The following is a 12,481-nucleotide window of genomic DNA, read 5'->3' as shown; positions in this document are numbered from 1 at the left end:
GAGAGAAAGAGAAAGAGAAAGAGAGAGAAGAGAAAGAGAGGAGAGAAAGAGGGAGAAAGAAGAGAGAGAAAGAGAAAAAGAGAGAAAGAGAGAGAGAGAAAGAGAGAGAAAGAGAGTAAGAGAGAGAGAGAAAGAGAGATACAGTTATACAGAACAGAACAGTAGAACAGCAAACTTTATTCCATACCTTTGTCTCATAACCGCTGAGAAATTTCATATCTATTGACTTCTTCAGCAGCAGGTCTCTGTTTTGGTCAGCAGCTGCCTTGATTATCTGTAGATATGTAAGAAAATTACAAACTATGTTTAAAAAAAGAATAACTTTTTTGTTGCAAAGAATCAAAGTTAAGCACCCCCAGGCTCTTCCACATTTAAAACCCATTACTGTTTAGCGATGAACTAATCTCGTCATGAGATTTTGAAGATGCTCTCACACTATTACATGTGGTTGCCTTCCAGGCCAGCTCAACTGGGACATGGTTCTGAAAATGCAGAGCCAGGACCTTCTAGCTACTAGTGGCATGATCAGTAATGCAGCCCTGGAGGGGTACAGAAAGAATCAAACAGTTGCAAGAATATCCAACAAGAGAAACTGGTTAGTACATTGAGAACATAGACAATAAAAATCCTGTGAGTCATGGATAAGTCTTAATCCTTAAATCTTGTTCCTATTTTATTTATTTGTATTCATTTAAAGAGTTTTGTATAGCCCGAACAAGACTACAAGGGGTTTCAGAGGGCTTTACAGATTTACAGTTACGAAGGTACAAGAAATGTAAACAATAGCACAACCAGACAAGAAAATGACAAAACAGATCATAACAATCATAACAATTAAATAAATATAAGAGTAAGATAGTGCGTCCTTGGGTGAACTGGGAATCTAGCCCAGAAATGTCTTCATCACAATTTCTTTAACTTCCCTTTTGGAGGAAGCTGTGGAATTATTCAGTCTTATTTCAGGTGGCAGGGCGTTCCAAATTCTTGGTGCAATACCTAAGAATGCTCGGTTGTATGAATTTCTGTGGCTTGAGCAGTGAAGTACTGGAGCCCCTAGAGCAGGGGTCTCCAAACCGGTCCTGGAGGGCCGGATCCATGCCAGATTTTTAAAATAACTACATGTATCTCAATGGGGATATCCCAAAAATCTGGCATGGATCCGGCCCTCCAGGACCGGTTTGGAGACCCCTGCGTAGAGAATCAAGAGCCCCCAGAGAGCTCAAGGTTTGCACAAGATAGTTTGGGGTGTTGAAACTTTAAAGCTTTGTGGGTCATGCATGCAATTTTCTAGATGTATCCTTGACTCATACGGGAACCAATTTAGTGATTTTAACTCCGGCGTGATGTGATGATAAAGATTTGAGCCTGTAATGAATCTTGATGCCAAATTGAGAGAGGACTTAAGTAGTGAAGTCTTCGATCTAGGAAGTCCACATAGGGTTGCACTACATTAATCCAGTTTAGAGATTTTAGGGTGGGGACAGTATTATTTTCCTTAGGATGCTCAATTGGAAGTTCGCTCTTTTGGGGAGAGCACTAATGTGCGTCTGCATGTTCAGATGGTTATCAAGCATCATTCCTAGAGAGCTTGTTAAATCAATGATGTTTGGAGCGCAGTTGAGGGCTGTAAGTTGATACAACCATTTTACAATGTCCGGAGACTTTGTCTGGGGCGATGAGGAGGAATTCTTTTTTGAGAGCATTTAATTTCAGAGGACTGATGTCTTTGCATTTCCTGAAGTACTGACTTGAGAGACCGGATGTCATCTCGGGAGGAGACTTTCAGGTACAGTTGAGTGTAATTAGCATACATGTGATAGTGGATGTTGGACAATTTTAGGATTTCTGTTAGAGGCTCCATGAACAGATTAAAGAGAATGGGTTAAAGTGTGGATCCCTGTGGTACTCCCAGAGTGAGTGGAGAGGGGTTAGACAGACTGATTAACCTCGGGTCTTTGGGTAGTATTGTGTAAGAAAGAGAAAAAAACAGTTATGCACAGTCTCGGATAGCCCCATCATATGCTTCAGTGGATCAATAAGGGTATCATGTTTGACCGTATCAAAAGTGAGCGAAAGGTCGAAGGGGATCAGAAGGCACGACTGATTTTGGTCCAGCATTCGTAGTGAATCATTAACAATGTGGGTAAGAGCAGATTCCTTGCTATGACCCTGACGGAAGTCGGATTGAAATTGGTCCAGTGTTTGAATTGTTCAACGTGGCTACACAGCTGGGTGTGTATGCATTTCTTGAGGAGCTTTGCCAGAGTAGGAATGGTGGAGATTGGACAAAAAATGTGAAGGTTAGGATGATCTGCCGTCTGTTTTTTAAAGATCGTGGTGTCATGCCCAGACTTTATGCAATCAGGGATCGAACCTTGAAGCAGAGAGGCGTGAACTATCTTCGTCCAATGAGGGAGTATGGATAATCTGATCTCACTGTTGGTGGCAAAGGATCTCCAAAGTGGTTAGAAGGTTTCAGTGTAGCCAGAGTTTTGTGAATTGTGCTTACATCCACGGTTTTGAATATGCTCCAAGAAGCATTGTTTTGGGGTCGGGGCGGCGGCACCAGGACTTGTGGGATCACACCAAACTCAGAGGGAGGATAGGTGAAAGGTAGATTCATCCAAGGCTGTCCGTAGTTCCAGTTCAATCTAGGTTGACTTATCCTGGAAGAAAGCAGCAGACTCATCACAGTTTGGCCGCTGACAGGAGGGAGCGTTAGGTTGGTTGTTAGATTAAAGCTTGATGAGTTCAAACAAATTTTCGGTCAGTGTTTGGCTTGCTCTAGTTGTTTTCTGAAATAACTAGCTTTAGAGCATCCGATGCATTTGTTATTTAAATTTCTCAGAGATCTCAGCAGTGAGATGGTCAAGGAGGGAGAGGATCTCAACAAACATTCTGCCAGTCTCAGATTTCTGCTTTCAGTATTTAGGCTCCAATTGTACTAAGGTTTAGAGATTATGGAGGGCATTCTTTTTAGCTGTAGGGGTACCATTAAATCTAATATGTTTGACGTGGAGCAATTATAGTGGTCTGGAAGGTCTCCAACATCATACATGTCCAGAGGAGGGGGGGAATATGTTATCGGTGAGGGAAGTCAGATCATATAAGTTACTGTTTCTCAGACTTCTCTGCCAGTGTCTAGGTTTCTTCCGTTGAGCTTTAATGGTTCTCACTGTTCTGAGGAGGGAGGCGATGCAATGGTGGCAGGTCCAGTCACAGGGAGTGATAGATTCAAATGAATGGAGTTGATCTTACCAATGACCAGATCTAAGGTAGCTTCCTTGATGTGAGTAGGGCTAGCACATATTTGAGTGAAGTTGAGGACTGATAAGAAGGATTTGAGGCTATTGACGGACAAGTTATTCAAGTCCTTCCAATAGATGTTAAAAGTCTCCAAGGAAGATCTGGGTGCCGGGGCCCTCCACGTTCGTAGAGAGGATTTCCATGATCTGTTATATGAAAGGGAGGTTGTCTACTGGAGAGTGGTATAGCACGTGGAATTTGCATGCTTGCCTGTGGAGAAGTGTGGCTCAATGGTTAGAGCGGCAGACCCTGATGCAGAGGTCTAGCCCGGGACCAGGGTTCAATTCCCCGCCTTGGCGATTCTTGGGCTCAAAAATTCCACGGAGCGGATAATTCTCGCCTCGGTGCCTATTCCAATCATGGAGTCCCACTCTGCAACTCTGGGCAATAGCTTGCTTAATCTCCACAACGGCCCCCACAACGCTAAGGATGCCTGGCCTTCACCTTGGGGGATCCCAGGAGTGGACGCCTCACAGGGAAAGCCAGGATGGGTTCCACACCGGTATTTGTACAAGCGCCTTGAGACCCTCGCAGGTGAGTAGTGCGCTATACAAGTATCAATTTACATTTACACTCTGCAACTCTGGGCAATAGCTTGCTTAATCTCCACAACGGCCCCCATAACGCTAAGGATGCCTGGCCTCCACCTTGGGGGTGCCCAGGAGTGGACGCCTCACAGGGAAAGCCAGGATGGGTTCCACAGCGGTATTCGTACAAGCGCCTTGAGACCCTTGCGGGTGAGTAGTGCGCTATACAAGTATCAATTTACATTTTTGTTGCATGAGATCTCGAAGCACAGGTATTCGCAGGACGGCAGGGAATCAGACTACAGTTGTCTAACTGATAAATTGTTACAATGTATACATGCAATGCCTACACCTAACCACCCAGTCTATCAAGCCTGATGATGTCATAGTTGGAGGGCACTAGAATGTTGATTATTGGTAAAGATGAATTCGTGAAGCCAGGTTTCCGTCAGCACTAAGATGTGTGGATCATGCCCATGGATGAGGGCAGCAATGTCTGCAGCATGTTGTACTGTTGATCTGCAGTTGAGAAGCATGCATTTGAGCTGTGGTTTGTGATCTTCCGAGGAAGGAATAGTGGTGGGGTCTCTAGTGTAGTTGTTCTTATTTAAGTCTCTAGAGCTAACCGTAGAGTCTCTAATGGGTCAGAGTAGATTGCTTCAATTTGGCACACCTTATCTATTTTAATAGCATGTGATGGGTCATAAGAGAGCAGAAGAGTTATAATATCTGTGTCTTGGAGTGAGTCTTTTACTCTGATAGGCCAAGAGGGGTCATTATGGATAGGTGAAGTTTTCTATCTTTGGTGAGTAGGAGCCCCTAGTGGTGTGGTTACAGAGGGTATGGGACGCACAGAGAGCCTGGGGCCGGATTTCGAGGGGTGTGTGTAGTAACGGCACACAGTCTTGGGAGAACCCCTTGACTTCCGATTAACAGATAGCTCGGAGGTGAGAACATTAGCCTTGAGTTGTTGAGGGACAAGTGAAAAATCATCCAGTCTGAATTCCAGTGCGGTGTAGGAGCAGGTTCCTGGTACTTGGGGACAGGAGCTGTGAGGGTATCCTCAGGGGGTTTGGGGTTAGAGAGGTACGGTGTCGGGGTAGATATGTGAAGTTCATTGCGAGGTGGGAGGGGTAGCAGCTGATTACGAAGAGGTACCTGTGGCTTATGAGGAACGTTGCTGGCCTCGTTAAGGAGATAGGAAAGTGGGTGTGACACCGGTGTAGCTAGGGGAAAAGTTGTGGGCACTATAGGAGTGTCTATGGTGGTCAGGGGGATTGTGTGCCATAGTAGGCTAAGTGCCTCTGATCTAGTTGCTCTAGGCGATTGGCAATCATGTTGGCTAGTAAGGGAATGGGGAGAGAGGGATTCTGACCCACCCAATGTCTTAAAAGAGTTGCTATTTAGTTCGCAGGTCCATATAGCAGAGCCGGGAAGGGGTAGGGTCATCCGGTATGTCGAGACTGAGAGGACACCAGTTGTGGATTGTCAACGGGAAAAGGGGGACCTTGGGGGGGGGGGGGGGGGGGGGGAAGGTGGGGCCGGCGGTGACAATTCATACCTAAACATTGTGTTCTTGATAGAGGGGAAAATGTTGTTGAATATGCCCAGGTTGTGGTCAGATGATTATATAAAAATAGTCCCAATGTTGTAGAGGGAGATGGTTGCTTCAATTCCGTAGGTAGGTGAGGGGACAACTAAGTCTGAGCCCAGGAGAGGTCTTCTTGGATGTGATGATTTGGAGCATTGAGTAAAATGCCAACCTCCATTTAGCATGTCTTTTCGTAAAGATGATCACTTATTGTTGCACCTTTCTTTATGCAGAAGTAGGGATCTGAAATGAGGTTTCTGGGTGCACTTTTAGGAGTCTGTGTTTGAAGTTTTTGGATGTGTTTTTGATAGGTTAGACGGGTATTTAATTATATAAGCTTTGTGGTCCGATGGCTCCAAATTCGTAAGGATGAGTCTAAACACTTTTGGATCCATAGCCAGGCTTCTGACAGTGGAACCAGGTGGTGCAGAGCTCTTTATCATCCGTGGACCTGCTAATACGAACCAATATGTGGCGAGAACATAGTGACTATACAGGAGTATGCTGGAACCGTTAGTGACCATCGCTGATTATTCGGGAAGCAAGCACTTATGAAAGAAAGAGTAGAAGCAAGGCTCAATGAGGGGAAGTTCAGAGGCAATGATCACCTCTCCGACTTAGACCTAGTGATCACTTTCCACAGTAAAGCTCACACCAATTAATGGGAAAGTCACTACTGCTAGAGCACATGAATCAATCAGAAAGAACATAAGAAGGAAGGCAGTGTGAGTAACGTAACGTGTTTGAGTGGATGGGGTTAGGAGGAGACTGACCTACAAAAGATGGCCATCCCTCTAGGAAGGTATAGCAGTCCTCTTTCAATTTCTATGGCCCTCCGCAAAGATTCAGGCTGAGGAAGAGCAGCAAGTCTTTCTTCTATTACTAGTGTAGCAAGCACTATATAACCATGACAGAGAAGAGTAGTGAGTGCTTCTTCTATTTTTATGCTTCAAGCTCCGATCTGAGGCACAAAATGACAGTGTTGTGGGAGGGCAAATGCCTGCCGGAGAAATTTAAAATGGAAATTCCAAGCGGGGACATGTAGAGTCAAAGAACTCCAGGGGCGACGTGTCACCCCTATTCCGACAAGCAGTTTAGAACCTAAACAATGTAAAGCAGAGGAACACCCAGAACCGAGTTCAAACAGTGTGAGAACAGGTACAGCCACAGGATTCAGTGAGTACTCTTAGTCATCCACATGCTCTGATCATAGAAAAATTAAATTGTGATTAGTAGAGTGAGATACACATCCTTATAGTGTGGATACCTCAAGGAACCCTGGCTTAGTCCTACATCTGGCACCATTAAACAATATAGCTTTGGCCTTTAACTGGTTGTTAAATCCTAGTAAACGTTCCCAAAGACTGGACTCCTTGGCACCATTAACTATGAACAGTGAACTCCATCAGGTTTGGGAGGTGGTTTTTAGGACCCATGAAAACAAGTTACTTACCTGTAACTTTAGTTCCCCAGTATTGGTAACTTTCATAGATTCCCATGCTTTGTATCATTCCCCGTCGTCAGAATGGGAGTCTCGGTAACAAAAATACCATAGCTGTAGGTACAAAAGACAATGGAAAAAGGCCTAGGCCTCATTACCTTTTGTAGCATATCACCCTCTTTGTGTAAAAGAGACCAAACTTTGGCCTCAGCCAATCAGAAGTGCCTCACCACTTGGAACCTCAGAGCCTCAGATTTTCGTAGCCGTTGTGTACTGAGACACCATCTGTGCTGTAGGCTGAGCTTTCCCCGGGAAGGTGGGTGGGCGCATGGGAATCTATGAAAGTTACCAATACTGGGGAACTAAAGTTACAGGTAAGTAACTTGTTTTCTTACCCCAGTATTGGAACTTTCATAGATTCCCATGCTTTGTATCAGAGTAGTAAGCAGTTAGCAAGATAATCACATTTTGCATTGTAAATAATAGCAATAGAGAATATGACATTAGATACAAAATGTGAAAAATGGAAGGTGGGAAAAAAGGAAAGCTCACCATTAGTGGAAGAGGTTCCTCAGGACAGCCTGTCCTACTGCTGCATCCTCCTGTTGCAGAGATTCCAAGCAGGAGTGCTTGGTAAAGGTGTGGACGCTGCTCCAGGTTGCAGCTCTGCAGATATCCTTAATTTGCACCCCTGCGAAGAGTGCTGTGGAGGAAGCCACAGATCTTGTGGAATGCGCTCGTATCTTTCCAGTCAGAGGTTTACCAGCAGTCCTGTGACAATGTAATATAGCGCTTGTGATCCACCTTGAAACACCCTGTTTGGATAGTGGAAGGCCTTTACTCGGTCCCCCGAAGGCCACAAACAGTTGAGTAGATTTTCGAAAATCCTTAGTACGTTGTAAGTAGAACTTCAAGCATCGTTGCACATCCAACGAATGCAATGCTTTTTCCGCTGGTGTGGAAGGCCGAGGAAAAAATGTTTTCAGAATGACCGGTTCATTCAAATGGAAATCAGAGGGAACCTTTGGCATGAACCTAGGGTTAGTCCTCATGATGACAGTGTTCCTCTTGAATTGAAGGAAAGGTTCTTGAATGGTCAAGGCCTGTAACTCCACTACACGCCGAGCCGACGTGAGAGCGAGGAGAAGAGCCAATTTCCACGAAAGGTATTTGATGTCAGAACGATGGACTGGTTCAAAAGGGTCCTTCATGAGCTGAGAAAGGACCAGATTCAAATGCCATGTTGGTGGAGGCGGTCTCACCGGTGGATAGACCCTGAACAGGCCCTTAAGAAATTGTTTGATTATTCTCGAAGACCATAATGAAGGCCCAGATTCTGTCCTTCTGAATCGTGACAAAGCAGCCAAATGGACCTTAATTGATGAATGGGCTAGACCAGACTTGGCCAAGGACAGTAGGTAAGGGAGGACCTGATGAGGTTTGGAATTGAATGGATCAATGTGTTGCTGTCGACACCAACAACAGAATCTTTTCCACTTAAGGCGGTAAGTTTTGTTAGTGGAAGGGGCCCTTGCTTGGGACAAAACTTCTCTAACCTCGTTAGATAATGGCAGGTTCATAAATTCTCGCTGCTCAGGAGCCATGCAGTCAGGTGTAACGACTGAGGGTCTGGATGCAAAATCTGTCCTTCGGACATCGTGAGAAGATCCGGCAGAATTTGGAGAGGTAAAGGAGGAGCAATCGACAACAGATGGAGCTCCGTGAACCAGAACTGCCTCGGCCAAGCCGGGGCTATCAGGATCATCCTGCACGGTTCCACCTTGAATTTCCTGATTAGTCGTGGTATCAGAGGAATGGGAGGAAAAGCGTAGACAAATGTCTTCGACCAGGGTATCGAAAGGGCATTTCCCAGAGAATTTGGATGGGGAAGCCTGCTTGCGTAAGACCGGCATTTTTTGTTGGTCGGGGTGGCAAACAGGTCGATGTCCGGTCTTACCCCCCGGCTGAAGACTTGTTCCAAGACGTCCTGATTCAACTCCCATTCGTGGCTGACCGAGGATGACGTGCTCAGTCTGTCGGCGTTTTCGTTGAGGACGCCCGGCAAGTGTTCTGCCATCAGGGACATTTTGTGTCGGATCGCCCATTCCCAAACCTGCTGGGCCTCTTGTGACAATGGGCGCGATCTGGTCCCTCCTTCCTTGTTCACATAGTGCATGGCCGTGGTGTTGTCCGTCCTGATAAGCACTTGTGAACCTTCCAGGCGAGGAAGAAACGCTTGCAGAGCCAGACGTATCGCCCTGAGTTCTAACAGGTTGATGTGGAGGCATTTTTCCTGGGGTGACCAATGACCACTGACATGAAGGTCCTGTAGTACTGCTCCCCAACCTTCCAACGACGCGTCTGTCGTTATCACTTGTGGAGACGGGTCGCTTGCGAAGGATAGGCCTTGGGACAAGTTGTCTAGGTCTGTCCACCATAGGGCCGCATTCTTCATCTCCGGAGTGATAGCCACTCTGTCGTCGAAGGAACCGTGGACTTGCCGCCATTGATGGTCCAGTTGTTCCTGCAAGGGACGCATCCTCAGTCTGCAATGGGGGATCAGTGGAATACACGATGATATTACTCCCAGCAGAGACTTGTAGCGGCGAACTGACAGAGACTTTATTGTTTGTAAGTCTTGGGCCATCGTCTGTAATTTGTGTCTCCTTTCCAGAGTAGGAAATGCTCGTGAAAGCCTTGAGTCCAAGATTGCACCCAGAAACCGGGCTCTTCTGGACGGGATCTGGCAAGATTTCTCGTCGTTTAGAGTGAGACCCAGGTTTTGGAATAAATTGGTACATGCTTGAACCGCCTGTAGCGCTGCCTCTCTGGACGGAGCTTTCAGTAACCAGTCGTCCAGATAGGGGAAGACTTGAAACTTGTGCCTCCGCAGGAAAGCTGCTACTGGAGCCAGCACCTTCGTGAATATTCTTGGGGCTGAGCGGAGTCCAAAGGGTAAAACCCTGAATTGGTAATGGCTCTTGGCTACTGTGAATCGCAGAAACCTTCTGTGCGCTGGGTGAATCGGAACATGAAAATAGGCATCTTCGAGATCGAGTGTGGCCATGTAATCCCCCGGGTTGATTAGCTTCAAGATGTCCTGGAGGGACACCATCCTGAAGGACAGAGAAATGAGATAGGTGTTTAGCCCCCTGAGGTCTAAAATGGGGCGCCACTTGTCGAGCGTTTTCTTCACCAGGAAGAACCTGGAATAAAATCCCTGGTTTCTTTGGTTCGATGGGACTGGCTCTATCGCCCCTTTTCGGAGCATTTGTTGAACTTCGAGCCGAAGAAGACGCTGGTGTTTTGAAGGAGTGGCTGCCGGGGGCTTGGGTGGCGGAACTTGAGTGAACTCTAAGGTATGCCCTTTCCGAATGATGTTGAGCACCCAACGGTCCGATGTTATTAGGGACCAGTTGTGAAGGTATTTGTTGACCCTGCCTCCAACTGATGACTTCCTGGAGGAGGGTCCAGTAGGAAGAGCCAGGAGGCCGCTATTGGCGCTTGGACGAATCTCTCCTCGCGCACCTTGCTTTCCTTTACCGTAAGGCCTGGAGTAGTTGGTAGACTGGCCCTGCCGCTGTTGGTAAGATTGGCGGTGCTGCTGGGAACTGGATCCTGTGTTGGAATAACGCTGTTGCTGGAAGGATCCTCTATAAGTACCACCCCTGCGCCTCTGGAGCCTTTGAAGGGGGACTTCCTGTACTGAAGTGTTCCTAAAGACCTAGCGGTCTCTGTGTCTTTTTTAATATCTTGCAGGGTGTCGTCAATGAGTTTGCCGAATACAGCTTCTCCATCAAAGGGGAGATCCAATACTTTATTCTGGACCTCTGGTCGGAACCAAGTAGCTTTAAGCCACCCTTGGCGACGGAGCACTGCTGCTCTAGCCAGTGAACGAAATGCCGTAGTCGCAATATCCATTGCACAATCAATGATTTCCATCGACGTCGCTTCTCCCTCCTGCAAAACTTTCTTTGCCTCCGACATAGATTCAGGAGGCAGTTGGTCAAGGTACGGGGAGACATCGCACCAGAGCTGACGGTCGTACCTACCCAGGATGGCTAAGGCATTAGCTGCTCGCACCAGCAAACTTGCCATCGCTGAGAATCTTTTCCCCACGTTATCTAACCTCCGTCCTTCCTTGTCCGGAGGAGTTGTCAGCGGTGCTGAAGGGTTGCGCAATTTCCTCTGCGCTGCCTGCGAGATCACAGAGTCTGGTCTTGGATGACCTGTCAAGGCCGCTGGGGCATCATCGGTCGCTTTGTACTTCTTTTGCAGACGCGGTAGCACCGGCACCACCGTCGCCGGGTGTGTCATGGTCTTTATGCCCTCTTTCCATAGGTGATCCACGATTGGAATAGACCTGGCAGTCTTTCGAAAGGGTTCTTTAAAGTCATATAAAAAACAATCTGTGGTGACTTTAGGCATTGCTAATTTAAATCTTGCAGCCGCTCTCTCCATTAGCTGATGGAAACCTCCAATATCCGCTGGCGGGGAGTCGGCCGGGTCCGGATTTGGTGATGCGGGATTGTCAATAACGTACTCATCATATTCCGTGTCGGGATTAGAGAGGTGATCCGACTGCTGATCCTCATCCGAGGATTCATCAACATCATGTGATCTTGGTAACCCAGAGGAGTCCTGAGGGACGGCTGCTTGAGGCTGTGGAGAGGTTGGAGCCGAGAGAGTAGGTGGCACCAATGACGTCTGAACCCTTGAAGGTGTAGCAGGCGTTGATGTATTTGGCAAAGGTCTACTGGCCTTAGACTTATAGTCCTGTAGCATCCTATGTAGATCCTGTAGGAAAGATGTTGGCACTGAAACCATTTCCTGGTCAGATTGCTGCTGTTGCTGTTGACTATGACCATGTTCCTCGTGGGTGTATTCGCCCTCTGAGTCAGTGTCCTGGCATTTGACAAATAGTTGAAGGACTATTGGCATAGCTATATGCATCTTGGTCATCTTCCTCTGATTGTCCCTCTTGCAGGAGCATTATTGGTAGCAGAGGGGACACTGTCCTTTGAGAGGTCATCTCCGGTGTGATCCGCGTCACAGAAATGGTGATACGCTTTTCTGTGGACAAGATCGTGGGTTCCGTAGTCGATGGTTGTATATACGCCGTCGAGATAGGGGTTTGTACGTCGTCGACGACGAAACTGTCGACACACCAGCCGTCGTCATAGTCACCGTAGTAGTCGTCGACGCCCTCGTCACGAGACCGCAGTCGTCGACACCATAGTCATCACCGTCGACAGGACTCTCGTCGTCGACACCGTTGTCATCGTCGTCGACGGGGCTTTCGTCGTCGACGGGGCCTTCGACGTCGACGGGGCCTTCGTCGTCGACTGAGTCTTCGACGTCGACGGGGCCTTCGTCGTCGACTGGACTTTGGGCGTCGACGGGGCTTTCGTCGTCGACGGCTCCTTCGTCGACACCTGTGAAGCTGGTACCTTAGTCGTCGGCGCCTTTAATTTCTCCGTCGACGGTGAGGACTCCGCCGTCGACGGTCTCGACGTCGACGAACCTCCAGTCGACGGAGCCTTCAATGTTTTAGTCGACGGGCCTCCCGCTGTCGACGTCTTCGTCGTCGAGGACCTAGAAGTCCTCTCAGAAGAC

The 12,481-nt window shown here is 47.4% G+C and overlaps 1 protein-coding gene across 1 annotated transcript in view; it reads right to left on the bottom strand.

Moving 5' to 3' along the window:
• Positions 1-175: 175 nt before the first annotated feature.
• Positions 176-12,481, bottom strand: part of LOC147659524 (atypical kinase COQ8A, mitochondrial-like) — a gene marked incomplete at its 3' end in the record, with an annotated part of 394,993 nt that continues 382,687 nt past the window's right edge. The window contains exon 14 of the mRNA XM_086951674.1: positions 176-274. Within this exon, the coding sequence (XP_086807800.1) occupies positions 176-274 (99 nt within the window). The remainder of the gene's footprint in view (positions 275-12,481) is intronic.

This window comes from Lissotriton vulgaris, unplaced genomic scaffold (assembly GCF_964263255.1).
Source record: "Lissotriton vulgaris unplaced genomic scaffold, aLisVul1.2 SCAFFOLD_1160, whole genome shotgun sequence".
Classification (NCBI taxonomy): Eukaryota; Metazoa; Chordata; class Amphibia; order Caudata; family Salamandridae; genus Lissotriton; species Lissotriton vulgaris.
The sequence above is the reverse complement of the archived record's forward strand: the minus strand, read 5'-3'. Positions and strand labels throughout refer to the sequence as shown.